Below are 27,845 nucleotides of genomic sequence, written 5' to 3' on the forward strand. Positions count from 1 at the left end.
GATGGGGAGCCCGGCGGCGGCGGCGGGCTGGCGCGCGGCTCCCGCCAAGCGGGCGCGGCGCGAGGCGTCCCCTGAGGACCCCGCGGCGGAGGGGGAGGGCGGCCGCTGCGACCCGCGGCTGTGGGACACGGAGCGGCTCTGCCGGCACCTCTCGCGCTGCGGCGTGGGCGAGCCCAGCCTGCTGCGCCGCTTCCGAGGTAACGGCGGGCCGGGGCCGGGGCCGGGGCCGGGCGGCCCCTCGGGGCAGCCGGGCCCCCGCCGCTGACGCTGTGCTTGCCCCCGCAGAGAGCGGAGTTACCGGGAGCATGCTGCTGGACCTGCCGGCCTGCGCCCTCGAAGTCACCCGCGTCTGGTGAGAGCCGCGGGCGCGGGCCGCCGCGGGCCTGGGCGGGGTGGGCGGCAGCCGGGGCTCTCGGCCCCGTGAGGTGGCCTGTGCCCTGTGTGGGTGAGCCCCCCGTCCTCCGGTGCTGTGGCCGGCCCCTGGGGAGGTCCCATCGCCCTCGGGAGCAGTTTCTCCTTTAAAACAGGAGGAGGATGTTTAACGAGGGGCTTCACCGCGGTGAGGTCCCTGCAGGGTGTGCGAGTCGCAGAAGCTGATGCGGGCGAGTCCCTGCCTCGCAAGGCCCTGTCTGCAATAGCAAACTCTGGGAGGAAGACGTTTCCTTACTGAACAGGAAGGCTTTGTCCCATTTCACCCCCAGATGCCCCAGAGCTTGGATGTAAGGACAGTCAGAGGGGGGAGGTCTATGTGGTGGAACGGGATCTGTGTGGCTGATCTTGGATCCTCCAGAACAGTTTTACCAGTTCCCCTACTGATCCCAACACAGCCAGCACCATCCAGAGCGTGGAAGCTAGTTGCACAGTAATTGTGAGAAGCAAAGGAAAGCTTTGATGAAAATACCACTATTACCACAATAACATTTTAAGTGTTAATAGGAACACCAGTGCAAACTCCAGGGATTTTGATGAGAACTTTCTTCTCAGCCTAAGGTAAATGCTTTTCTGATTCCAGTAACAACAGTAGTAACAATTTTTAAAATAGTGAGTAGGTGCTGCTTTGTGGAGGCTGGATTTCACCCATCTCCCCGAGACAAACCCCTGACCTTGAAATTTTCATCTTGCAACAGTTGCTGGGACTTTGCTCTTTGTTGGGCCTCCTACAATATGGTGGACTGTAATGGAAAAAAAGACTTTTTTTGTGTGTCCTGACAGAATCTTGTCCTGTGGGTAAGTGGAGGAGTTCAGAGGCCACCATGAACTGCCACAGCACTTGGCTGTGTGGCACAGGCAGTCTGGCAAAGTCTTACTCCTAGCTCAGTAGCAGTCACCTGTCAGGAGCACAGGAAAACTGAATGCTGTCGTAAGCCTGTAAAAGATTGTTCCCAGCAGCGAGGTAAATGACTGTTCCCAAAAAGCTTGTAATTTTTCTGATGGTACATATACTTCCTTGCTCTTCTGAAACAGAAGAGAGTATAAATGTATCCTGTCACTCTATGTGTCTGAAGGGCTCCTGCTGCCCCTTCTCTGCCCCACTGGGGTCAGTTTTGCTCACCTCTCCTGGGATGTGAGCCTGCTTGCTCACCACATGCTTCCTGGAGCTTTTAAATCTCTGAATGTCTTTTACTCCTTTGCTAACCTTGGTGCTTCTGTTTCCTCCAAATTTCTCCCAAAACCCAACTGTTCCGCTCAAGCTATTTGCTAATGTTGTGGTTTGTAGACCTAAGGCAGTTTGGAGTGTGGTTATCTGGCAGGTGTTCACGAGTGCAGAACTGTGCTTGTCTGATGGGGTTTTTGAGTACCTTTGTGTGCAGGCTGGCTCCTTGGCTGAAAACTTATCAGAGCTACCATCATGCTGAGGACAAAGGGTCCCATCTCTATTATGTTGAGACATCCTGGCTGCTCTCCCAACTTGAGAAGGGTGAGTTGAAAGAGCAGGTGTCTGGGTGTGGCCATCGGTAGAGAAAGAAAAGCTGGTGTGACTCAAGAATGACAAGGCAGAAGGGTTGCACTTTGGAGGATGCAAGGTGTTGGCAGAAGTCATTAAAATGGTTTGTTTTTTTTAAGCAGGATTTTAACTGCAGCTGTGCAGGTAGGAATGGTGTGATATCATGAGGAAGGCAGCTAAAGGCCTTATTTGTTTCTGAAGCATAAGGTAATTGTCTAATTGAAATAACAAGTAGATGTATAGTTTCTGTTTAGAGACTATCAGGAGGCAGGTTGCTTTCAGTACCTCGCCGACTGCCTGGCATCATGTGCCCATATGGATGTTTGGATGCACTGGACATCTGCAGGCTACTCTGTGGGTGGTTAGAAACTTGTAGGTGAGGCTCCGTTAGTGCTGAATGTAGGCAGGCAAGATGGGGTAGCCAAGCGTGTGATACGGGCGGTGGAGTCAAATGGCTGTGAGGAGCTCTCAGTTGGTAGGGAGAGTGGATGGTGCTGGGGGTATGGAATGACATGCTTGTGGATTTTCTTTTATAAGGTGTTTCCTTTGGTGAGATCTGATGTTTTGTTTCGGTCAAGCTGAAAATTATGTGAGTTGGATGAGAAATTGCTAGAGCCTTCTTGCTTTTTTATAACATCTCAGCTTTGCACTAAAGAATGATCCTTTTGCGTGCATCTTTCCACTGCATGCTGTGTCCTACAGTAACTTTCATCATTTCTCTGTGACAGGCTGGTAATGAATGTGTATATCTAGTTCCCTGCCATTCCTGGACATTCAGTGGGGAGAGCTTGGGATGACAGGGGCCTGGAAGCAGTGCTGTGGGTTTTCCATGTGTTTTTGTGTTCATGGAAGTGGATGTTTTGTGTGGTGTATGGCATACTGCATGCTAAATACAGATGATGAGTAGGGCTGCCTGGCTGACCTCTCTGAAATAATTAAGTTCCTAATAGGTGCAGGAAAAGGATTTTCTCATCCTTGTCACCTGTGGCATGAGGGAGGGTGGGGACAAAGCAGAGAGGGGTAGAGGGGAGTGGATGGGGAAGTGTCAGTTCTCACCCTTTCAAAGACAGCAGGCAGTATTGCTTCTTTGGCTGTTGGAGGAACTATGCCTGCAGAGCCCCGGAAGACTGCAGTACTAACACGTGATTTGTGTGTAATATCTTGGCTGAGGCACTCTTACCAGGTTCTGTTGTTTTCTATCTGAAGAAGGATAGAGAGCTCTGTGGCGTGCGACATTGAGCTGATCAGTCACCCCAGGACTGCATTATCAGCATGCCTTGTCATCAGAAGGCCAAACCCAGGTTAAGCATTCCTGGAGGCAGGGCAAGATGACAAGCCATGCACACTGGGGTGGTGTGTCAGGCGGGGACTTCCCAGCTTCCCTGGTCGGGCCTATTCCTTTTGCTGCTCTCTCATCTGTGTGCAGCACTGATCCATCCCAGGAGTGACTCCAGCAGATGTAACATACAGTGCAGAGAGCTGTCTTTAATTTAGCCCTGCTTGAGTTGAGTTTCTGGAACAAAGAAACACCTTAGGTTATGGTCTTTGTGGACAATGTTTGCATAGGTTAGTTGTATAGTAAACTGTACTGTCAGTAGTACAGAGCTGTCATTTCTCTGCTATTCCTGTATTTGCAGTCACTGGTAATTTCTCAAGATGGTAGGCACCCACACGCCTTCCTCCTTATGTACCTGGCTATTTTCCAGTTAATTTTCTCTGCACTCCTGAGTTTTTGTGGCATTCAGAAGTACAATCAAGTCCTTCAAACCAACAGGCTGTGCCCTGTATTCAGCAGTGCTGTCCCTTGCTTAATGCTGGGTGTTTCTTTGTACTGCCTCACTGTCCTGGGTGCGGGTGGGATAGGGATAATTTTCTTCCTAGTTGTTGATAGAGTGCTGTGTTTTGGATTTAGTATCAGTGTGTTATCAACATTATTCTCATATTTTAGTTGTTGCTAAATAGTGATTATCCCAAGTCAAGGATTCTTCAGTTTCCCCATGTTCTGCCAGCAAGGAGGTTCACACGAAGCTGGGAGGGAGAATGAGCAGGAGAGCTGACCCGAACTAGCCAGAGGGCTGTTCCATACCATAGAACATCATGCCCTGTGTATGAACAGCGGGGAGTTGGCTGGGAGGGAGGATTGCTGCTCAGGGACTGGCTGGGTGGTGAGCAGTTGCACTGTGCATCACTTGTCTGTCTTGGCTTTTATTTCTCTCTCATTTTGTTATCTTCCTTTTCATCATAAGCAGAGACAAAGTGTTACGAATTGACTCCGACCCCCTTCCTCATCCCCCTGTGCCACTCACAGAGAGGAGGTAGAAAAGTCAAGCATGCATTTGGGCCTAGTTTAGTTGTCAGCTGGGGTTACATTACAACACTTATCTTCTCAAAAATGACATGAAGTCCTACCTCAAGTACTTTGTGTGACTCGCAGTATCTTTTAGGGCAATTGTTACCTGAGGTCTACTACATGACTATATGGTGGTGCTGCTGTACCTCCTGCAGCATTACAGCTCATTCAAAAACACGCCTGTGATGTTTGAGCTCCATTACTAGCATACTTTGAAATGATAACCCACTGAAGGCCTCAGCTGCAATTAAGAATGTGGGGCTCATCTCAGTACATCAACTTTGGGTGTTAATTTTTCAAGTCTGCTGGAGCAAGGATGCTCTAGTCCAGGTGTGGTTCTGCATGTTAGGTAAGTGTGTTGAGAGAGAACTTCTTCACAGGAATCAAATGAACGTAGATGGCTGTAAGCAGATCGCTTCTGACTTTGCTGTCCCTGAACTGTTTCTGAGGGTGGTGATGGAGGTGCTTGGTTACCAGCCCAAGCACTGGTCCTGCCCGAGCTAGCCATACCTGTGATCGGAAAGGTTATGTGTTTCTTATAAGCAGTCCCATTTTCAAGACAGACCTTAAAGAGCAGTTGCAGATGCTTTTCCTCGGAGTGTAAGGATAGGTGTGTGCAAACTTCTGGTTTGCTGGCCACAGAAGTGTTTCTTGGCTCTTCTACCATGCCACAGTTCTCTTAACAGAGAGCAAGAAGAACAGGCAGATGCAGGTGTTCCTCCTCTTGTCTCTGTGTTAGCTGCCTTCTGTTGCCATGTAAATAGTGGGCTCTTTCAGGAACACTCTTGTAAGTATCTGGGAGTTTGTGACTGTTCCTACAGACTGAGCTGCTTGGGATGTGAAGTAACATGCTGGTCTGAGCACCACCACTGCTGGCAGGTGGAGACAGCTAAAGATTTGTGATAGTCTGTGAGCTGCAGAGGCTGCAGCCTGTTAGGAAAAGGGATACTAAGTGGTTAAGACAAAAACTGCTCACCAGCAGCTCAGACAATATTTTATAGATTGTGAATTATTAAATGATTTGGATGAAAATATGTAGTACATCAAGCAGTATTTTTTGCTAATAGTTGACATTTTATAGTATTGTTCCCCCCGCCGCCCCCAGCACTGGGAAGAAGATGATGAAGCAAAAGCCTCAGGAATTGAGATAAGACCAGGGAGGGATGGCTCACGCATTATGGTCACAGGCAAAAGACAGACTTGTTTGGGGAAGAATAAAAGAACATAAATTCAATGCAGGCACTTAGCAACAACAATACTTAACAGGCAGACTAGGACAGTGAGAAGCATTACTCCATCTTAAAAACACCTTCCCCCACCTCTCCCTTCTTCCTGGGCTCCCTTCTCTGCTCCTGATATCTCTACTTTCTCTCCTCCCAGCAGCTCAGGGTGCAGGGAATGGGGGGTGCAGTCAGTGCTGCCGTGTCTTCCGTCCTGGGGAGGGATGGGACAGGACATGATGACACTTCTGGTGTTCTCCCCCTGCTCCTGCATGGTCCCTCTCTCAGAGGAGACAGTTTTCCACAAACTTTCTCCAACTTGAGTCCCTCCCACAGGCTGCAGCATTGCCTGACCTGCTCTGGTGTGGGTCACCCCTGCGTGTTGCAGTCCTCCCAGCACTGAACTACAACAGCTGAGGCTGCTTCTTCCCACAGAGTCCTGGCCTCCTTCAGGTTCAGTCACCTCCTCCGATGTTGGCTCTTCCACAGGCTGCAGATCGACATCTGCTCCACTGTAAACCTCCATGGGTGGTGATTGGGGCTCTGCACTGGTGCACCTCCCCTCCTTAACTCTTCCATTCTTCCACTGACTTGGTGTTCACACAGGTGTTGCAACTCCTTCTCACAATACCAACCCTTCCTCCCAGGTCCCATTTTTAAATATGTTACTGCTAATTGTCTTGGCCTTGGTGCAAAGTCAGGTCTGACTTGGAGCCCAGGGAGCTTTGAGAAGCTTCTTACAAGGGACCACCACTGTAGCCCCTTCCTCTGCTACCACAAACCCCTGCCACTCAAACCCAGGGCAAAGAGTTAATATCACAGTAACATGAACTTGCACAAGTAATTCTGTATGTAATGCAAACTGTAAAGGGAAATGCGTTGCAAAGTTTGCTCTCGATGTCTTTTTTTTTTTCCTTTCTAGCCTCCCAGCTGAGAGACTGAAAGTGCTGGCCTGCCTGAACAAACTGAGACAGCATCACGTGGACGTGATGAAGGTAGCCCCAAGCGCCACATCAGGAGGACACTGCTTCCATGGCCTTGTCTCTCTCCCTGTCCCTCTGCCTCCCCTCCTTTTGTCTAGATGGTGCCAGCTGGTGCTGCAGTAGTGCCTTTCCTTTGCAGAGCGGCAAACTGAGCCCTTCCCCTTGGTAGTGGGTGGTCTTTGAAACACCACATTAACCAGAAAAATTGTTAAAATCATCAGCTAAGAGGTTTATGTGGGCACTTGGCGGTTGTGAGAGATTGAATGAGCAGATGAGCTGTTTGAAATGTGTGGAGAAGCTCCCCTTTCACATCTTTCTGTGTAGAGCCTCCCCTTGTTTTTTTCTTTTTTTTTTTTCATAAGTTTAGCCCCAGGCCTTGTCCAACATTTTCTCACAGTGGTTTAACTCAGGCCAGGGCTGTATACATTCCTTAGTAGTCTGCACATCTCCTAGAGCCCTGTCAGCTCAGTGACCAAGAGTAGAGAGAACACAGAAAAACCTTTTTTGCCTCAGTACTTTACCAAGATATGTCTGTGATTAAATGGTTTTATCTGCTGTTTTGAGGCAAGGATTAAATGCGTATGTTTATATTCTCTAGTAAATCACTGTAGTTACTCACATGTCTCTTCAAATACCTGCTTAGGAATGATCAGGGAGTAGTTCTTTCATATTTCAGTTACCTTGGGTTTTGCATTTTATTTTATGAAAAATGTAAGAATTATAATTTCCACTCTGCAAAATTTCACTTGATTTAAAAACATCACAATGTTAATGAAACACTTCTTACTGGGTATCTCAGGCATGTATTGCGGTATCCTGCTTTAACTGGAATAGCAGATTAATAAAGACAGTGGTTTTCTCAAGTGTTAAGTTTTGGAATTCCACAGGTGCTGATAACATTTTTTTTAGAGCTTTTGACTTCAGTTCTCTTGCTCTCTGAAATAGGCAGCTTTGTCTTTTTTGATGTTACACTTAAGTAGTTCTTCAAGATAAATGTTGATAGAAGGTAAGCAGGATATGGCTGTTTTACAGGAGAAAACAAAACAAACACCCTCTCCCACCAAATACCTGACATTTCTAGATATCCTTTACCTTGGTGCCTGTTTCTTTTCAAAGTAAAATTTTAAATGTTATTTACATTGTTGTTTGGCTTTTGCAGGTTTTTAATGATCCAATTCATGGACACATTGAAATACATCCCCTTCTTGTTCGTATCATTGACACACCTCAGTTTCAGCGCCTCAGATACATTAAGCAGCTGGGTGGCACTTACTTTGTTTTTCCAGGAGCCTCTCACAACCGCTTTGAACACTCTATAGGGTAAGGTGATGTTGTCTTGTGGGCATATATCTAGCATTTGGATTTCCCTGAGTTTGGTTCCACTAATGTGGAGTGCCAGCCAAGAGGCATCATTGTCTTTGAGCATTGGTGGAAACTGCTGTGGTGGCATTTCTGGACTCACAAATTATTTTGGTCTCATAAATGTTCTGGGATATCCTGTGTGATTATGGGCTGTTCCCTTGAACTTCATTCAATAAAGACAGATAAAGTTACCTGCAAGATGGATCAATGTTAGGTTTCTTCCCTGGCCCCTTCTTCTAAGAATAATGTTAATTAAAAACTGTGAGTATTTTATGTTCTCCCTGATCAAAATTGAGTTTCAAAACCTGGGAAGTGTATCCAGGCTGCTATTAATGACTTGCCAGACACTTGTAATCCCCCTTGTATTGTCTAGTACAGCTACAACCCATTTTACCTCTAATGTTTGCATTTATGCAATGGATGGCAGGTTGTCAGGCTGTTAGCTGTAGTATAAGTTAAACAAAAACAGAAGATGGAGATCAGGATTCCCAGAGTGTTGCTAGGTTGTTTACACTCCACAGAAAAGCTGACTAATGACAAATTTAAGCTTGTTTTAAAGTTATTAAATGTGCAGAGAAATTAAACTAGGCAGTGGTTTTTATTCAGGTGATCTGGCCAGCCTAAAGTTGCTTTTGTTAGTGTTGAAATATTGTGGAGTAAGTCTGGCTTCTACCCCTGCTCCATGACACTGCAAAGAATCCAATGGCTATTGTAAAAGGGTCAAATCAGTGAGGCAAGGTAGAATTGATTACATTTGGTAAACCCAAAAAGACAAAAATGTGGGGGGTATAAACAAAGCTTTAACAACAGGAGTCTGAAAACTCCAGTGGTATCAACAACTTTTTCTTTTAAACAGTTCAATTAATCTATGTAGTTAAACTTAGAGCAGTTGTTCTCAACTTCTGTATAATTTTGAAGATTTCTACAGTGTTGAAATAGAAGTGAGCATTGTGTGCTTATTAGTCTAGTAAAAAAACCACAAAACAGCAGAATTTGGTCTAATAAAAGATACTACCTCATCATATAAAACAGTCTTGCTTTAAGATGTTCTGCAAGGGGGGGACTATTGAGCCAGGTAGAAAAGAAAGTTTGTGTAGAGCTTGTAAAAGTTTATAGGAGTATGGGCCGTAAGTTTGCTCCGGCTGATTTCATATCATGAGAACAGAGGGTCCCATTCGGTGAAATTAAATGTTGAATCTAAAATGAATGAAAGGAAGAGAAATAATTGTCATAAACTATTGTTAAAATAGCAATTTTAAAGAGGAACAAAATGTTTCGGTGACTGTTGTGGGCCTTTGCAGTTGCACTGACTGGAAGTCAAAGGGTGATGTGTATGTAAGCTGTGGTGCTTCAAGATGCACGCTGTCAGTAATGCCCTGCTGTTCACTTCCACAGTTACTCTGTGGTTGTGCATTATGAAATACTGCAGGATGCTGCTGTCTCCATGTTTTGGGCATGAGATCTCATGCTTTTTTGCTTTCTGTTCAGCCTAAAACACTACTGTGGTCACTTTTTTTTTTTTTTTCTCTCCCCTGTTACAGGGTGGGCTACCTAGCAGGATGTCTCGTTCGTGCACTGAAGGAGAGACAACCAGAACTGGATATAACCCAACGAGACATCCTCTGTGTAGAAATTGCTGGTCTTTGTCATGATTTGGGTAAGCAGTACTTGAGATGGCTTGTTGCTCTTTGAAAGCTAACCTGGGTGAAAAGCAGGCTGCGAGATCAGAATGTGAGACCTATTTTGGGCTGCTCAGTTCATGGCCATATTCTGAGACAAGATTTATCTGCTCCTGCTTGATCTGGAGTACATCTGCAGAGGCAACTCCACTTGATGAATCTGTAGCCACTCTTAACTAGTTTTTGTCTTGTTTCTGTATGGTGGTTAGAGGTCTCCCTTCAGTGGCTGAAATGTCCAATTCCTTCTGTGATGTCGTCAGGTGTCTGAAAACATTTCAGAGTGAAAATTAGTGGCCCTTTCAAAAATTTTTGATTATTTTATAGCTACTTATTTTCTTTAGAGCTGACAGTGAGTAATGAATGTTCTCAATGTTACTGGAGGACTTGCCTGTGGTGTAGGTAATGGAACTGGCTATGTTAAATGCAGTAGTACTTAAGGTGTCTTAGGAAAGTACTCATTCTAGCTGAATCTTCCTTATAGATGATGTCAAGATCAAGTCATATACAAGAGAATCTAGATCCTTAGCTTGCTCAAAATGTTTTTATTGACAACCACATCTCAAATTAAACCTGTGTAATCTTTATTTTTAAGGTCATGGGCCATTTTCACACATGTTTGATGGAAGGTTTATTCCACTCACTCGTCCAGATTTGAAGTGGAAGGTAGGCTTTTTACTACTAAAGTAAAATTAGAAAACTGAAATTTTTAAAAAGAGAATAATTCATCTTTAAAGACTGCCAGTGCTTGTGAGAATATAGTGATCATCTAGCCTTTTCTTACTGCATCATTTTGATGGCATAATTAAGAACCAGAATATTGTCTTCTAATCTTGTGATGATTTTCTTGTTGTTCTCTTTAACCGTTTGGGGAAAGTCAGCCCCCTTAGCATGGCCGTGAGCAGATGCACCCTTACTAGCAAATCAGAAAGAGGTGGGGAGAAGTGAGGGCAGATGTTTGTTACCAGCATCTCTTCTCATAAAGTGCAAATGCTCTTCAACTGTGTACTTTCATGAGATCCTTTTGTGTACACGTGTCCTCTTCCTGCAGACGTCACACTGGGTAACAGAGGAGAAATGAAATGTCTCAGTCTTGTCAATGCCTGTAGTGTGTCTCTGAAGAAGCAGAATTCATTAGGACTGCACTAATCATTTTAAGCCGGCATTGTGCCTTAAAATGTGTATTGCGAGCTTTCTTCAGAATATCTTTTACAGATGCAAAATACCAACCGGGAGTGTCCTTTCAAGTTTAAGATTTTAGCTCAAGGCCAGGATATTTAATCCAGTGTTTAGAGTTCAAACTGTCAGAAACTTTGAACAGTTTCAAGGGTTGTTTGCTGTGAATGAAATGGAATGCAATCCTGTTAGGCCTCTCTGCTTGTAATTGCTAAACAAAATCAGATGAGTAAACTTGTTAATCTCTGCACAGCATAATTTGTTATTTTGACTTTTAGCATTGTAACTGTCTTCCTGCTGTTTGCTAAAACAATTAACAGCTCTGTGCTGAAGAGTGTGTTTCTGGACTCTGTAGACCGGGTGATTCCCTGCTTAGATAGAAAATGAATAGGGAATTACCCAAGTGCTGCACTTTTACACCACTGTGCCCAGGTGCCCTGCCAGGCAGTGCTGCTGGGTTAGGAGAAAAGCTGTGACACTGCAGAAAAGATGCTTAAACTTCTTAATGTAACGTTGAGGTGGTTTTTTCACAGCATGAAACTGCTTCTGTTGAAATGTTTGAGCACCTAATCACTTCCAATAAACTAGAAGAAGTCATGAAGTCATATGGTCTTGTCCTAGAAGAAGATATGGACTTCATCAAGGAACAGATAGGAGGGCCTATAGATGAAACTGCGTGTGAAAAATCGGTGAGTCAATGTACTGCTCCTGTGGTTATCCCAATAAATGTATTTAATTTTGCTGAAAGAGTAGATAATTTTTGCTGCTTCTATGTTTTATTATTTATTTTTAGCCCCATGAAATTCCGAGAATCCTGTCACAAAAGATGCTAGTCCGGTATAGTGTTTTTCTTACAGTGCTGGCAGGAGGTGGTAGCTTCACTAAGTTATTGTGCTTACATCTTCCTGAGAAGTTCTTACCTCAGAGTCTTCAGATCAGTGGAAAGTTTAAGAACGTTATTTGTATTTAGTGAACCTCATTCACTGTAACTGACTTTTTGACGGAGACCTTAAATGACCAGGTTGGGATAATAGCCTGTTTATTGGATGCTTGAAGGTGTGGTGGTGATGGGAGGTTGTGTTTTCAGGTGGCTGTATGAAGAAAACATGAAGATAATTCAGGGTGGCAAACTGATACAACAGGCAGAGATGAGGCAATGAGCAATACAAAGTGTGGCCCAAGTGCCAGAGCAGCATCAGCTTTGACAGCAGCAAAATGCTTGGATCTTTTGCAGTAACAAACATAGAGGCAGGGATAAGACTTGAAAAAATGTGCTGCCTCAAGAGGAAAGAAAGAAGAGATCATGATCATTAATCCTTGCAACTCTATGAAAGAATTAAGTCCTCACTCCTCACTTTACAGCTCTTGTCATCTCTTCAAGGACACCCATTTAGTTGCTACCAGAATTAAGAAGCCATCAGTGGGAGATCTGTCACAACAGTCTGGTCCTAATCAGAATTTGTATGTTGTCCCAAACAAATCACCCACAAATGTTAACACTTATCCATTATTTTCTGCTGTAGTAGTGGGTAGTTCTACCACGTGTACTCCATCACTCTGATGACAAACAGGGAACTTAGCATAATAAAATTCAGTCTGAGATCTTATGGGAAGGGGATATTTATTTACAAAGTCTGCAAGTTGATTTTTACTCACTTGCCCTCATTTGCACACAAATCTTGCTGCCTGACACTTCCACTGATCTTGTTCCAGGTTCTTACCCAAAGTCTGTTTTCCCTTGTTTGGATTCTACGCCTGTTTTCCAGCAGGATAACAGGAAAAGGAGTATCGTACATGATATCTGGCAACCTTCTTGCCACCCTCCTGGTGTTAGGCTGGAGGATCTTCCCTGGGCAGTCATTTGTACTGTGGTGGTCTTATCAGAGTACAAGCTCCTCTGCTGATAAGGCGTCTGTGCTGTGATGCTATCACGTTGCAGATCTTCTGGCCCTGACATGAGCAACAGGTTGTTTATGCATCAACCACAAACACTGTCCTGAACATTGTTTCCGTAGCAGAGCTCTTTGTGATCAGCACAGGATATTTTTATCTATAATGTACTTTCTTCCTGCTGCTTACACACATTTCCATTCTTATTCATATCAATTTCAATATTTCTGTAAAGCAGATAACATGAAAGCCATTTATCTGTTTGTATACAATGTTTTCTGCCTTCAGAATTTCAAGGCCACTTCATGGCATTTTTTGTTTAGCTGAAGAATTGTTAAAATTTCAAGAAAAGAATGTTTGTGTGCAACTTGTACCTTACTATTTTTTTGTTGATTTCCTGTTTGCCTTATGGCTGAATTATCCCTTGTGGATTAGGAATTTAAGTAGCTGGCTATTTAAACAATTTTTGTTTAAAACGTCTAAATAATGGTTTTAAAACTCCGTTCTATAAAGTTGTATAGTTGATTGCAGAAGACTGCAAGACAACAATGTTTATGAGTTTAACTAATTCCCCAAGGATTAAATGATTCCAACCTTTTCCCCAATTTGTTGCTGCATTGGGGTTTTTTGGCACTTCACAGTCACAGGCTTTGCTTTAGTAGAGTGGGATATGAAATACTTGTGTGCATGATTTTTATTCTTCCTGATACTCTGGGAAGTCAGCTGCTTAGGCCCTAGCTCTGGATTTCTAATGCCCAGCAGCTTTTGAAAGCTCTTACTGTCTTTGTGTTCTTTGCTACCTCAGTGTTGGATGTTTATCACAGGCAAAATCACAGTGTATTCCCACTGTCTTTAAAAATTTGATTTGACATTGTTTGCATACTTTAATTTCTTACTGTTTCTGATTTTTTTTTCTTCTCGGCTCCCCTGTTGTTAGTGGCCCTACCATGGTCGACAAAAGGAGAAAAGTTTCCTGTATGAGATAGTGGCTAACAAAAAAAATGGTATTGACGTTGACAAATGGGATTATTTCGCAAGGTACAAATCCTACGGTTTTTATTATTAATTCCTACTGAAACAGTGCTACTGTATGTACAAGTATGATCTCATTGTTAAACACTCTCTGTGTGGAACATTTTTAGGGATTGCCATCACCTAGGAATCCAGAATAATTTTGATTATAAGCGGTTACTTAAATTCACTCGAGTCTGTGAAGTAAAAAACCAGAAGCATATCTGTACCCGTGACAAGGTAAGCAGTGTGTGTGAACAGAGGGAACGCGCAGCAGCAAAATGCATGCAAAATATGGCAGCACACTGGGAACATGTGGGGCACAGCAAAGCCTGCCTCAGGCAGCATGGTACAGCTGCTCTCTGGATTGCAGCTGGATGCTGGGGTTGCCTGCTGGACACTTTTTTTAGCCCAAAAGAGGAGGAAGTAGTTGCTGCTCTGAAAGCTGTTCTCAGAAGCAACTGGTTTAAGGAAGGGAGGGACAGTGCAAGCCTCTGTTTGAAAGGGCTTGTGGCAGGTCCTTCCAGGGGAGATTCTACAAACCCATTAGTCGTGCATGATCCTGCTCCAGGTCTTCTGAGCAAGAGGTGAATGTGGCTTTGATGAGGGGCTGCTAAAGGAGCAAGAGGTCCTCTTCTCTGCCCAGGCTTCCTGGGGTCACTGTCAGGTCTCTGATCTCCCACAGCAGCCTGAGTCCATTTCAAAATTTGTAAATTCTGAAAAATAGCCATTCTGCTCTGTGCTGCAAATGGAAGGAGACAACTAATTTGATTCATTGATTATTTTAGTTTTCCAAATCAGACAATGTCAAAGATGATTTTTTTTTTTTTTTTTTTTTATTCAGGAAGTTGGAAATTTGTATGATATGTTCCACACACGGAATTGCCTGCACCGGCGAGCATACCAGCATAAGATTGGCAACATCATTGAAATAATGCAAGTATCATACTTTCATTTTCTTGCATTCTGTTTTTTTTAAATTCTTGAAACTGTATATCTGTTTGGAATATTCAGATAATCAATAACATGTGACATACAATAAAAGCCACTGGGCTATATAACCAAATTCTTGTGGCAAGGCTTAGTGCTTAGAGTGTCAGAGAGGCTGTAATTAACAAAAAAGAATAAAAATAGGACAACAACATTCTTCCATGGGATATTCAATTAGAGGAAAATTACTAAAGCCCTGAGGAAGCATAGGGGCAGAGTGTGCTTACGCTGTTTTAACTGCTGACAGCTCAAGTCATATCTTTATCTACAAGTTAGAGATCACTTAACTCAAACCAGCTGGTTAGTAGAACAAGGTTACTAACAGAGTAAAATAATGAGCAGGCTTACTGTAGCTCAGCTGAGGTCTGACTTTGTGTTTATGTAATGTCACAGGAGGAATTGTTCAGGACCAACTCCGCTGGCTACATGCTTTTCTACCTCTCTTGTTGATGTCCATAGAAGTTTCCCTGTAGTATTAACTGGTATTCTCAAATATTTTTTCATTAGGATCTTGGCTGCTGAGTAACCATCTGCTAAGTTTGGAAAAAAGGAACATAGAGGATTATGCAGTGCAAGAATGATTCATGACTGCTTTCATTTCATAAACTTCAGCTCCTGGTTTAGTGATCCTCTAAAACTCAGGCTAAAAATGCTAAGGTTTGACAGTACCTATGTGTGAGGGATAAAACAGGCAATAAATTTAGTTCTTGGATTACCATAGTTATAGCAGCCTCTCCAAATGAGCATACAAGCTGGAAATGATGAGGTACAGGGAACTCTGGAAGAATGTGATCTTTAGAACATCAGTTTTTTCCCACCCGAAAATACCACCTGTTGATGATGCTTTACCTTTACAACACTTTGTATTCTCTTGGTTAACTCCTGGAGCATCGAGTCTGTAAGAAGACCTGCTCATCTGTGAGGTAGCTTCATTGCAACCGAGTGACCATGTCACTGTCTTGCAGGGTTCTGTAATTGTCTAAGCAATGTTAAACTCATAGTCTGAAGCAGAACAAAGTGGACTTGTTTACTCATTTGAAAGAAGGTTACTGTCAGATCTGAACCTGTTTTCAGTAAATGGAAAGACTCTGGTGAAATGTGCAATGATAGCATGGAGATAGGACATATTGCAGTGCCATCAAGGTCTGCTGTGTGCTTGGGATGCAGTTTCATCTATTGTCTTCTATTTATAACATACTAATGCATTTCTTTTTTGACTCGAGCAGTAAGGTGTTTCAAAATTACGCTGTCCTTAAGTCTTTAATTTTGTCTCATACTAGGATTACGGAAGCCTTTCAAAAAGCAGACAAATTTTTTAAAATAGAAGGCTCTGGAGGAAAACTATACCAGATTTCTACAGCAATGGAGGACATGGTAGCCTACACTAAGCTAACTGGTATGAGCTCTCAGAATGTTTTTTTCTTAAAGAACATGAGTACATGTTGAAATGTCGAGTTTATAGCTGTTGGCACAGTGTGCCCTTGCCCATGACTAGGACTCTCAATTTCTGCTTTTGTGCACAGATGGTGGGGCAGACCTGGGCTGACCAATCTCTGTGCTCTCATATCTTGCTGGGAGAGCAAGACCTTCTAGTTTAAATTATTTTTATGTTGAGGGAGGGAGAGAAGCACCAACTTTTTATGTTCCTCACACATTCAAATTAAGATTGCAAGCAGTGCTGTCAGGAGGTCCTGCCTGTACCCTGAGTTTGTTACACTCATCACAAGTCAGTCAGCTCTGAGCGATACAACATCTAGCTGTGTCTAGTAGAGAATTACTGTGTGTGTGTGTGTTGTAGTGTGAAACTAACCCCAAGTCAGGTTTCAAAGGGTTCTCATGGGGTCTGATTTGATTTGCCTGAGACACTGCTACTATGCTTGCAAATAGAAGAAATCAGAATATATGAACAGTTAGTTTATTGCTGAAAGTTTCTGGTTGCTTGGATAAGAGCTTGAGAGAATGGCTCTCATAGGCTCAAGCAAAGGTTCTCAAGCACCTGGAGCAGCAGCCTGGTTGAAGACATGCCGGGGAACTCCAGCACAATTAGGGAGTGAAGCAGACAAGAGCAGAGACTTGTGATGTTTTCCCATTTCTCAAGGTCTGGCTCAGTGCTGTGAAGAGGAAACACAGAGAAATTACTGAAGTCACAGAAACTGGTTGAGTTGCGTTTTGTCCTCTGTTATGTAGTTCCACAGCTTCCCACCACTGTGGCATCTTGGTTTTGTCTGCCTCTTCTGGTTTTCATTGTGAGGCACACCAGCATTCCTCTGGTCAGTGTTCAGTGCTGCGCATGCCCTTACCAGCTCTGTGCAATCCTTCCATCTGCCACAGCAACATTCAGCCTGATACAGACCCACTGCGTCAGGTGGATGAAGGGGCTGCCACAGAGTGCTAAGATGAGGAGCTGTCTGACACCTCTGACTCTGTATGCCTCTGCCCCAGGGAAGAAGGGCCTGGCTTTGGGGGACAGTAGCTGTTGGAGAGCATGATTTGCACTGTTGGGCTGTGGAAGGCTGTGCAGAAAGGCAAGAACTGAGATTAAGTTTTTAATGAGCTAGGATCTGTTCCTTGGGGGCTGGCTGGTCTGTAAGATCGACCGTGCTAACAAGTTAGCACTGGAGTCCTGTTGTAACTGCCTGGTGAGGAACACAGCTCAGGCCAAGGAAACCAGAACTGTCCCCCTGCCTCTTACAGTCTGCTGTAGCAAGGAGCTACTTTCTGGGGCTGTCCTGTTCAACAAGGAGAGTTGAACAGCGAAGAGAGTGATGTGAGGAATATGCCAACATCAGATTTAACTGTGGAGCATGAAGGATGAGTATGTTCTTTTCCTCTTAAACCAAGGTGTTTCCTTCCCTACCTTCAGTGGTTGCAATTTGGGGACTTCTGAGAGGGCGGTAGGCTTGTTTTCAGTAGTTTGTGATGAGTGATGCTCCTGTGAAACTGCCCAGCTGCTTCTTGAATCTTTGCCAATGATAAACCACTGTGAGGTTTTGCAGCAGAAATCTCCCTAGCTTTCTTCCGTCATTGGTGAAGAACCACCACTAGCTTTTAATTTGTTGCCTCCTGATTTGACAGCAAATCCTAGTTTTAGTAAAGGACGAGACAGCAAAACTCTCCTTGTCACTACTGCTTTTGCACAGTGGATATGTCCATGGGCTTCTTATTTCCCCTGTGTTATCTCTTCTCTCAATCTGAAGAGACCTAGTCTGTTCTTCATGGAGAAGTTTCTGACTTTGATCAAACTTGTCCATAGAAACAACCCTCAGTTGAAGGTGTTTTGGTACATGTCTCATAGCTTGCTTTTGGAGTGTGTTGGGAGATTCTTAAGCCTGTTGCAATCCTGGGTGGGGCATTGCAGAGCTATGCTTGCAGCACATGTCAAAGCTGCCTAGGTATTTCTGACAGGGAATGCAGACACAGTGCAGCTGCATTGGTTGTGACAGGCAAGCAGCATCCTGACAGCAGCGCTCTCTTTAGGGCAGCCAAAAATAACCTTTCTGCTCCAAAGCCACATCAAAAGAAACCTGTGTCTTGCAGCTTGTATTGATGGTGGGAAGCACACTACGTACTTCACTGTTATGTGAAGACAGAAGGGGGGACTTTGTTGTTAGCATCCAAAGTCTGAGAAATTCTGAAGGTTTAACAGAAGTACTTTATTCTTTTACGATATATAGAGCACCTTTGTCCCTGAGTCAGTCAGTGCTGGGGTTCAGGGTACTCTGCTGAACAAGATTGGCTAAATAAGGAGAGGAAGCAACTTTCAGTGAAATAATAGAACTTGTTTCAAGGGTAAGAATTGAGCTAATTTTTTCATCAACATCTGTTACAAATCTGATGATAATCAAGATGATATTGTGACTTCTCAGTTGTCAGACTTAGTATGTTTGGTCATTCTCTGAAACTGGGAGTCTTTCCTGAGCCAGCAGTTTTTCTTGTTGCTTTAACCTTTGTCCCTGTACATGCATTTTGCCGTGGCACTGGATTGTGACATACTTCACAAAAATCAATGCAACTTTGGCAGATAATATCTACCTGGAAATTCTGCACTCAAGTCGTCCAGAACTGAAGGAGGCACGGGAAATTTTGCATAAAATAGAACGACGTGAATTATACAAGTTTTTAGGAGAGACTCAACCTGAGACAATGAAGGAAATTGTAAAGGTAATGTCCACTGATGGAAGATTCTGAATTCTGTCCCTGTGAAAATATTCTCTAAGTTGCTGACCATCTTTTTTTCTCTATCTCCTTATGGGTTTTGTTTGTTTGGGGTTTATTTTTTGCTTAACTGTTACTGCAAAAATAGTCAGAAGTTCTCCTCCTGTCTTTAGCTGAGCCATGAAACACATTATAGGAAACTGAGAGGAATTTTATCTACAAAGAGCCAGAAGAAGGGCAAGAGGTGGTAATTCAGAAGTTGAGTATTACAGAAATATATTCAGAAAAAATCTGTTTTCTGAAAAATGCAAAATTGCATAAAAAGCTGTTATAGTCCAGTGATTAAGAAGGCTATTAATATCATCTTGTGTTCATTAAAATTTCAAAATAATGAGTAACACATTTCCTTTGAATTATAATTTGTGTGCTTTACTTTGAGAACAAATAACTTCTGAATTTCTTGGTATTAAATGCTATACTTAGCACAAGCGAGCTTGTATTTTTTCTCCAGTGTTTGCTTTTCAAGGCACTCATCAGACATTGGTTTAACCACTGTTGTCTTATTTCAAAATAATGTTATATTAGAGCTGACATTACTTCAGATGGCTCAGCTTTTCTTGTAATGTGCTATACCATGTTATCAAATCATCAGTCAATTATCTCTAAACTTCAGCCATGATGCTCAGAATTTTCAATGCAAAATTTCTAGAAGTGGCTGACTGTCTAGAAAGCCTTAACAAAAATAATTCAGCTCTTTTTAAAAATAAGGTTAGAGAAGAGCTACTAGATGTCTTACTGTTCTGTTCATCTTTTTGCTTGAAGAGATGGTTTGCTTGTGTTCTTTGTCTAAGAAAAAGTGGTGTTAAGAGATTACGTATTTAAAAAGTAGGAGGAAATAGGAGTAAGAAAAACGTGAAACAGTTGTACATTGATTGTCATGTGTCTGCCCTTCTGAGGAATTTGGGATAGCCTAACAAATAAGAAGGGGAGGAGAGTGAATTGCATGAGTTCCACCTTTAAACAGTTCCTTTTAGAAGCTTGTTTAATGGACAGAACAACTCTTACTTCAAAAATCCAGCCAGAGGCGTTGAGTCTTGGGATATCCAGTGTGTTGTTTTGAAGGGAGACTGGATCACTGTTGATGCCATAATTATATCCAGCCAACGCTTTGCAGCTTCTGATGCTCAGCTGAGGGAGTAGGGAAGAATTTTTCTTCTTGTGATGCAGGAGTTGCCTGTTGCAGGAGTGTTGGAGGTTCAACTTCTGAAATGATGGAGACGAGCACTGACTAGACAAGACATAACTGTGTCTGTTCTGCTCCTTAGGAGACCACAGTGCTGTTATGTTTAGAATCATGGAATGGTTTGGGTTGGAAGGGACCTTTAAAGGTCATCTAGTCCAACCCCCCTGCACTGAGCAGGGACACCTTTAACTAGATCAGGTTGCTCAAAGCCCCGTCCAGTTTTGTGATCCTCAAGTTGGCCAGAGCCAGGGGAACATCCCAAGTAGCTCCAGAGCTCTTGAATTCAAAGCTAAGTTTCCAGCTAATGCAAACTTGAAGAGGGAACTTATAAAAAAAAAAAAAAAGGCAAGCAAACAACAACAAATAAAAGGAGAACACTGGCATACATACATGCTGATGCAGAACAGAAATAAAACCAGGCTGCCTACTGCCTGTTGCCTCCTGGCAATTCTTTCCTCTAGATCTGTCTAAACCTTTCCTTGGCTTCTTGAGTTGCATCAAACCACACGTGCCTCAGCTTGGCAATGTGTGTAATTCCCTGCTCTTCTTAACATTCTCCCCATCTTTACAATGCACAAATTGGCAGCAAAAAAAAAAAAAAAAATTGCTTCTAGTTGAATTCCTTCCCATCTGGACCTATCTCCTTGATGCTCTGTGCTGCCCTCGAAGCTTTTCTGTCATGAGTCTCAGTTGCTCCCAGGAAATCTTGCTTCATCAAATCTTGCATCTTCCCCACAACATAGCAACCCTGGACAAAGGTAAACAGGTGCAACTTTCTCCTGCCCAGCCACAGCCTTATGATGAGAACTTACACATTTCCATGAACAACTACTCTCCATCATACCATGCTCCTCTGCTTGTCTTTAGCCTAGCTATCAGCAGGGAATATTCTGCCAAATATTCAGGTCCAAAACCAGATAAAACACCCCTCTGGGTTTCAGTTGTTGAAGTAGATCACCATCGCCTACAAAGCTTGCCTAAGACCTTGCTGCTTCTGGGTTTTTGTTTGTTTGTTTGTTTTATTGTTGTTTGTTTGGGGTTTTTTATAGTGATCAATGACATTACTGATCTTGTCTATCTCTTGGGGTTTTTTATATGTTCCAGTGTAGAGATATAAAAGCTCTATTAGAGGGCGACATCCTGCAGCCCTTCAAAAAAAAAAAAAAAAGTTCAGTAAAAACATTGAGTGTTCAGATTTGGGGAACTTAATTGCAAAGCGTTTGTATTAGTAAAACAGTTTCATGAAGGTACTTATTTTCTGCTTTCATGGGGACTTCGACATCCTGGATCCCTCCTCCTCTCTGCTGCCCGCCCCCTTCTTCCTGTTATCAGGTATAAAACTCTTCCTCCATAGGCTGGCAGTATTTGGGTCTTGTCAGTTGTTCCTAAAAATTGGTAGAAGACTTATGGCTAAGGTATACAAGGATTCATACAAACAGATTTCTGAAAGAAGAGTCTGTGAAGCTATGAAGAAATTAAAGCTTTAGTTCAGTGCTACATTCTATCATGAATTTTGTTGCCCTGGTCTAGACTTGACAGTGCATAAATATAATCTGAATTACTGTCTCTTTTCAGAATAATAGCCTGGCAGAAAGCATTGCTAATTCCAAGCCAGAAAAGGATCCTCCAGATGTGGAGCTAAAGGCTGAAGATTTCATAATTGATGTAAATATCTCTCAGAGCGGGTTCAGAGTAAAAAATTCTCAATCACAGAGGACCTTGTATACCACAGTGAAAATTAGAGATACGCTTCAATACATTTGCAAAGTGAAAAACCAAAACCACAGGGTTGCCTCATAAATGCTGTCCAAATTGTTCAGCTCAAGGTTCTGAGAGCAACAAGCTTCCCCCTTGGGAGGTTTGCTGTGGTTGGGAGGGCCTGGGGACAGAGGCTTCACTGGGCTGTCACTGGGGCACTTCTGCTGGTGACAAATGTGTTCTCCCAGGGCTGTCCTCACTCTGAAAATGAGCAGCAGGGATACCTTTGGGTTTTAGCATATGGGTGTTGCAGTCATCAGTCTAGGAACCGCTGCTGCGGGTTATGGAGGTGAGTAAACTGCAGGCCCCAGTGGGAGGGTAACAGGGACAGTGACTGCCAGGCTTCTGGTGTTGCACATCTAATGCACGGCAGTCACGCCTGGGGTTTGTCTTCTGCATAAAGCACCTTGCTGCCCCAGCTTGGTGTCCGGAGAGCCTGAGACAGAGGAGAGAGCTTGAGCAGTCTGCAAGTATCAAAGAGCTTAATCCCTGTTCTTGGTTAATTGTGGGAGGAGCTAACAAATGGCTTTCCATAGAGAGCCTTAGAAATCAGGTCTAGAGCAGCCTTGCGTTGAAGATTCACTTCAGGCTGAGTAAAGTTGTAACAGTTTACTTAGCTTTAAAGTAGTTGACTGTGCTTTCCTTGTCACACAAATTGAAGTCATGGGGAAGTGGGGTGCTCCCTGCTGGTCGCAAAACTGTTGGTGTACCAAGCATATGTAAATAATGTTGTCTAAACCTAATGTTTAAAATTGTAAGCTCTACTGCTGCTTCTGTAGGTTGTGTGTTGTGGGGAGGCATGGGCTGGCAAGGGACCGGCATGCTTCCAGTGTTTGAACTGGAGTGTTTCAGAGTGCAACCAGGAGCTGGTTAGTGTACGTGTGAATATCCACCTGGCAGCTTCAGAGTGAAAGGTGGTGGAAGAAAAGATATAAAATGCAAATACCAGATTGCTTTATTAAGTAATCATTTGTTAATTACTGTTCTATTTGATTAGTGTCATTTTCAGAAATATAGCATGTATCCTTTTGTATGTATTGTGAAAAAAGTAAAGACAAACATTAACAAATGCCATTTTCTTTTTTTACATGCAAGGTTATCAATATGGATTATGGAATGAAAGAACAGAATCCCATTGATAATGTTCTCTTCTATTGCAAGGCTGATCCTTCCAAGGCAGTCAAGATCAGTAAAGAACAGGTAGTCTTTTATTTTCCTCCACTGGCTTCTGAAGGGCATCTTCTTCACTTCCGATGCGGTGGAAGTGATTACAGTCCTTCGTGGTAGTTCTTGCAGGAATTGGGGAAAGGTTGTGGAATCCATGTCCTTGCAGAAATTCTGGAAAGGCTGTGGAATCCATGTCGTTGCAGGTCTTCAGTGTGTGTTGTACTATGTCAATCTGGAATCCTGACAGCCTTTGCATAGGGACAGTATTTAACTTGAATACACTGGGAGTCTTAGAAAATACAATTGATTTGGCTGAAACTCATGGATTATAGTGGGATGGTTTTCACTGCTTTCCATTTGTATTCAGATGAAAAAATTGAAGTTCAGTGTACTCTTAAATCCAAGAACTACTAAGGCTTACTTCTTTTTTATTCCAAAGGTTTCAAAGCTTTTACCCATGACATTTGCAGAGCAGGTTATCCGGGTTTATTGCAAAAGTCAGGATCCAGATATTGTTTCAGCTGCAAAACAGTATTTTGTTCAGTGGTGTATAGAGAAGGATTTCACCAAACCACAGGTAACATTCACATGTTATTTTTCTTGTTCTTAGAGCCTTTACCTTTGTTTATAAGCTTGTTCTTTCGTTAAAGGACTTGTCACGCGGGCCTTGTCTTTGTGGCAGAGCCACTTCTTGCTAACCTAGCTTCTGGTTTTATTGTGGCTCGCACCTGGACATGCTTTGGTTTCACTGAAAGAGTGATGGAGTTGCACTGATTTAACTTATGTCATTTGAAAAGCCATGTTTTTATAACAAAGTTAGTATCTACAGAGACACTCACTGCTTCATGGATTCAGGTTTCCGCATACAAAGGCTTAAAACAGCACTGAGAGATTAAAAGATCTAGGGAAGTGGTCAGATCAGTTCTTCTGTGGCTTTCCCACTTTTCCTTCCTTCCTTCACCAGCTGTTAAACTCCCTTCTGCCCCAGGAGATTCATGGTCAGCTCTGTGTTAGAGTGGAAAATACCTGCAGGAACAAGATTGCAAACCCCTGCTCGCTGGGACACTAGTCTGCTGTCTGAGTTGCCTGCAAGGCCTTATCTGTTCTCTGTGTTTCTCTTTTCTGTCAACTTTCAGAACATACAAGTTTCCAGCTGTGAGGAAGAAAGAGGGTATGTTATGGCTCTAGTATTTTGTTTTATGTTGGGAACCACGTCAGAGCTGCCCTGGCAAGTAAAATGGAGACTCTAAACCAGACCCTGAGTCCATACATCCTGCCAAAGGTGGTGGGGAAGCCTGTAACAATCATGGCTGTAAACTGGTGATGTGTGGTACACCATCCCCATCACATCTCCCTTGCAGGAAGGTGGTCACCTTCATCTAAAAAAATTACTGTGTGCTGACACTTACAGTATATCCATTGTTGTAGGGAAGCAGTTATGGTTGTATCAAGTAAGTTTTTCTCAATAGAAAATGCTAATGGAGCCACTCTGCTACGTGCATGAGCTGTTGAGTTTCTAGGCTGTAAGCATTGGTAGGTTTGATAGATGTGCTGGCAAATCTGCTGTTACATTTCTCCCCTAATAGATGCCTTTCACTTTTGTTTGTCTGATAGTCCTATTGGGGAATAGAATAGCTTTCTTCAGTTCCATACACTTTTCCAGATGTTTTTCACTGCCTGGGATCAAGCCTCAAAGTAAAATAAGTGCTTATATTAAAATCTCCAAATTGCTTAAGAAATGCATCATGAACAGTTTGTTCTGTGAAACATGTATTTTTTTCCTTTTCAGCAAGTATGTTAATATCCCTGACTTTGCATCTTATTTGCTAGAGACACCTGCAAGTCTTGTTCAAGGGAAGAGCTACATCCTCCAAAATGAAAGACCACTCGGTAGATGAGTGTTCGTACATGCTGGGGCTACAGCTGTAGGCACAACTAACTTGTTTTAAGGCTTGTTCTTATGTCATAATTCTGGAATCTGTCTTTTGAGAGCAGTTAATGTTAGAAGGGCTTTTTACAAGAGGATCAAGCAAAAAGCTTTCTCTGCTTGTAGTTTGTAGAGTATGGCTGTAGCCTATAAGCATATTCTTTTAGTTCAGGCATATCCATCTCGCAGACCTTGGCATGTTCCAAAACACTGCAACATGTTTTGCACCAGTTTATTTCTAATCTTAGAAAGTTTATTGCTCTCTTGTCTGTGTTTGCAGTGCCTGAGCAGTAGATGAGCATATATATCTGACAAGGGTGAGCACCACTGCCTTAGACCATACCAGTTACTATAGCAACATTATATACTTTTAAGGCAGTGAAAGGCACATCCAAGCACCTACAGCTGGTCGATCACAACAATTTTAAATGAGATGCCATGGTGAATTTAGAGGAGATGCTTATAATATTGTTTCCAGTTCATATACCAAAGTCCAAAATACAAGCCTGCCAGTCTTCCTAGATTTGGTGGCAATAATTTAGGAAGAGGTGAACTGCCAGTGGTGAAGGCCTCTCAGATATATGGGGGATTTTTTTTCTCCCTACCAGATGCTGCCACTGACTACAGCAGTTTCCATCTCTGGGATGCACAGCCTTCAATGTCAGTTGATTTACAGTGCTTCTAGGACCTTGGATTTATTTTTTTCTATGAAGTCTGATACTGAGCTTCTTTTCCCCCGCTTTAGGATAGAAGGCAAAAGTGAATGCACTATTATTAATGTTTTCTGACTTTTAATAATAGGATAGTGATGTGGTTGCCCCTCATCTAACTCCAATGAAGAAAAGCTGGAATAGCGTGAGAGATGATGAATGCAGGACAGCTTCAGAATCCAGTTGCAAACAAAGGCTTCCTTTTGATAAGTAACACTTTTCCTTCCGGCGCTATTCAGCCTGCTTCTTCAGAAGATGAGTAAACCTGAGCAGCAGCTGTTTTAAAAGCCAGATGGATGGACTGCAAGAATTTATGGAACAATGCAGTAATGCATTTTACAGTATGGTATATTTTAATGTAGGTATTTAAAGTGCATATTCCAAATGGACTTAAAAAAATTAACAATCTGTTACAGCAGAGAAAGATCAGTTCTCACTTATTTTTGAATGTATTGACACTGTGCAGCAAGCAACTTTAAAAATTGCTATTCATTGTTATTACAAGAAGTGCTGAAGACATGTTACTGTTCCTTCTAGTCCTGATAAATTCTTAAGAGGACTGTGATATTGCATGAACTAGCAGAAAAACTTGCAGTTCAGGTTTTGGGATTTTTTTTTTTTTTTTTTCACCAGTACCCAAGGAAAAGAGGAGTAAGTATGCATCATAAATATAGTGAGGTAGAACTTTGAAATAACCATAGATGGCATCTTCAAGAATAGCAAAACAAGTTTCACTTTAAAAAAATAAAAGGGAAAGAGAGAGGGGAATCTTTTTAATAACCAAAGATTACTTTTCTGTTATTCAGAAAGCCGACAAAGATGCAGGCCTCTTTCTAGAAGTGTGACCACAATTTTTATTAAAGTAACAATGCATTGCAGTGACATGCAGCCTTTTATTGTTTTATAGTGTATTTTTGATACACTGAATGTTTTACTGTTACGCTGAACTGCAGAAATTGCTCAAAACCTCCATTGGTTTGAGTGCTTGTGGGAAAGCAGAGCTACCTGAACGTTTGTCAAGGCAGGCGAACGCGCGCACAGTTCCTGGCATGGTGAGCAAGTCCCAGCAGGATGCTGCACTGGCTCTGCTTTTCCTTCCAGGTGCACCTTGCTTCTGCATTACACTGTACTAGGTAGACAGGATCGTCAGGAATTCTTCCATTTGTGTATCCCTTCCCTGCTTCTCCTGGATCTCAAATTGCTGTTCCTGTGTGATTTTTCTCTCCCTTGTAGAACTATAAGGGTTCTCACATTTTTTCCCTTACTGGCAGTACTAAAGTGAGTGTTGCTGAATGTCTGTCCAGTTGAAAAAGTGAATGAGGAAGACCTTTTTCCTCTCATCTTTTACTCAGGTATAAGCAGGTTGCTTTCATTAAATAAAACCTAAAAGGTTGAAAAATCCCCCCCTCAAAACTTAAAACGCAACATAAAAGGTTTAGTAATGCTCAGAAATTGGAAGGAGCTTTGGATTTTTAGATCTGAAATGGGAGAGGTTCAGCATGCAGTTTTGACAGCCAAGTGTGGGTGTTAATTTCTGAAAACTATCGCAAGGGGAAGTCACTGTGAGAGAATGCAGAACTCTCTTTATATCTGACTAAGTTTCCTGTGCCCTTTTTATCATGGGAACTGATAGCCGTCAGGCAGAGAGAAAGAATGTTCATGTATTTACTCAGATTTCATTGGTTGAAATAACCAGAAGTTGTTTTGCACTCTGCTGCTTTCTTATCTACCTGTGCCTATGTGTCTAAAGGTGATGTGGTGCAATCTCTGCTGTTTTAACAGTCTTTCAGATCTGCAGGTGTACCAGGTAACTATTAGAAGAGGTTGTGACCTCTTCAAAAGCTTTTAAAGAACTTCTTACAATGCTTCAAGAAACAACATCATAGAATGAAGGCGTTTATCTCCTTTATCTGCATAAAATCAAGTACTGTTCAGAACAATGTAATTCTGTTATTGTTGCTTGGGTTTGTTTTGAATCTGCTATTAAAGGTGCACTTTATACTTGGGAAATACCTTTTGCTTATGTTGAAGCAAAAATTGTACTTAATGTTAAGTTCTGAGACAGAACATTTCTTTTTCTCAAACATGTTAATCTGAGCCTCTCTGGACTAAGAATAAATTTATAAACAATGATTTTGCTATTCTTTTAAGGAGTTGCAGTGTGTGAGCTTTATTAAAAAAGGTCTTACAGCCAAATGCATTTCTAAAGGACAAACACTGCTCTGTGGAAGCACAGATCTTCTAGCTTGAGGAGATGATTTCTTAATTTATGTTTATTCAAG

General features: G+C 42.6%; 1 protein-coding gene across 2 annotated transcripts; it reads left to right on the forward strand.

The window, feature by feature from the left end:
• Positions 1 to 27,713, forward strand: SAMHD1 (SAM and HD domain containing deoxynucleoside triphosphate triphosphohydrolase 1). 2 transcript variants are annotated; one of them, XM_042801117.1, is made up of 16 exons: positions 1 to 197; positions 286 to 352; positions 6,438 to 6,510; positions 7,658 to 7,818; positions 9,402 to 9,517; positions 10,132 to 10,202; positions 11,246 to 11,401; positions 13,540 to 13,640; positions 13,745 to 13,853; positions 14,458 to 14,549; positions 15,884 to 15,999; positions 18,625 to 18,764; positions 21,577 to 21,666; positions 22,855 to 22,959; positions 23,366 to 23,506; positions 25,655 to 27,713. In XM_042801117.1, exons 1-16 carry the CDS (start codon positions 2 to 4, stop codon positions 25,775 to 25,777), a joined length of 1,857 nt encoding a protein of 618 aa, XP_042657051.1. In that variant the 5' UTR covers position 1; the 3' UTR covers positions 25,778 to 27,713. The 2 variants fall into 2 exon arrangements, with proteins under 2 accessions (XP_042657051.1, XP_032848849.2); XM_032992958.2 differs by having other exon boundaries at positions 23,366 to 23,503.
• The last annotated feature ends 132 nt before the right edge of the window (positions 27,714 to 27,845 follow it).

Source organism: Tyto alba, unplaced genomic scaffold (assembly GCF_018691265.1).
Source record: "Tyto alba isolate M040663 unplaced genomic scaffold, T.alba_DEE_v4.0 Super-Scaffold_33, whole genome shotgun sequence".
Taxonomy (NCBI): Eukaryota; Metazoa; Chordata; class Aves; order Strigiformes; family Tytonidae; genus Tyto; species Tyto alba.

What these genes read in the sequence shown, in the direction of transcription:
- SAMHD1 (XM_042801117.1), top strand. Translation starts at nt 2, where the DNA reads ATGGGGAGCCCGGCGGCGGCGGCGGGCTGGCGCGCGGCTCCCGCCAAG. An exon ending in CAATGAAGGAAATTGTAAAG is followed by an intron (nt 18,765 to 21,576) that starts GTAATGTCCACT and finishes GTCTCTTTTCAG; the next exon opens with AATAATAGCCTGGCAGAAAG. An exon ending in TCAAGATCAGTAAAGAACAG is followed by an intron (nt 22,960 to 23,365) that starts GTAGTCTTTTAT and finishes TTTATTCCAAAG; the next exon opens with GTTTCAAAGCTTTTACCCAT.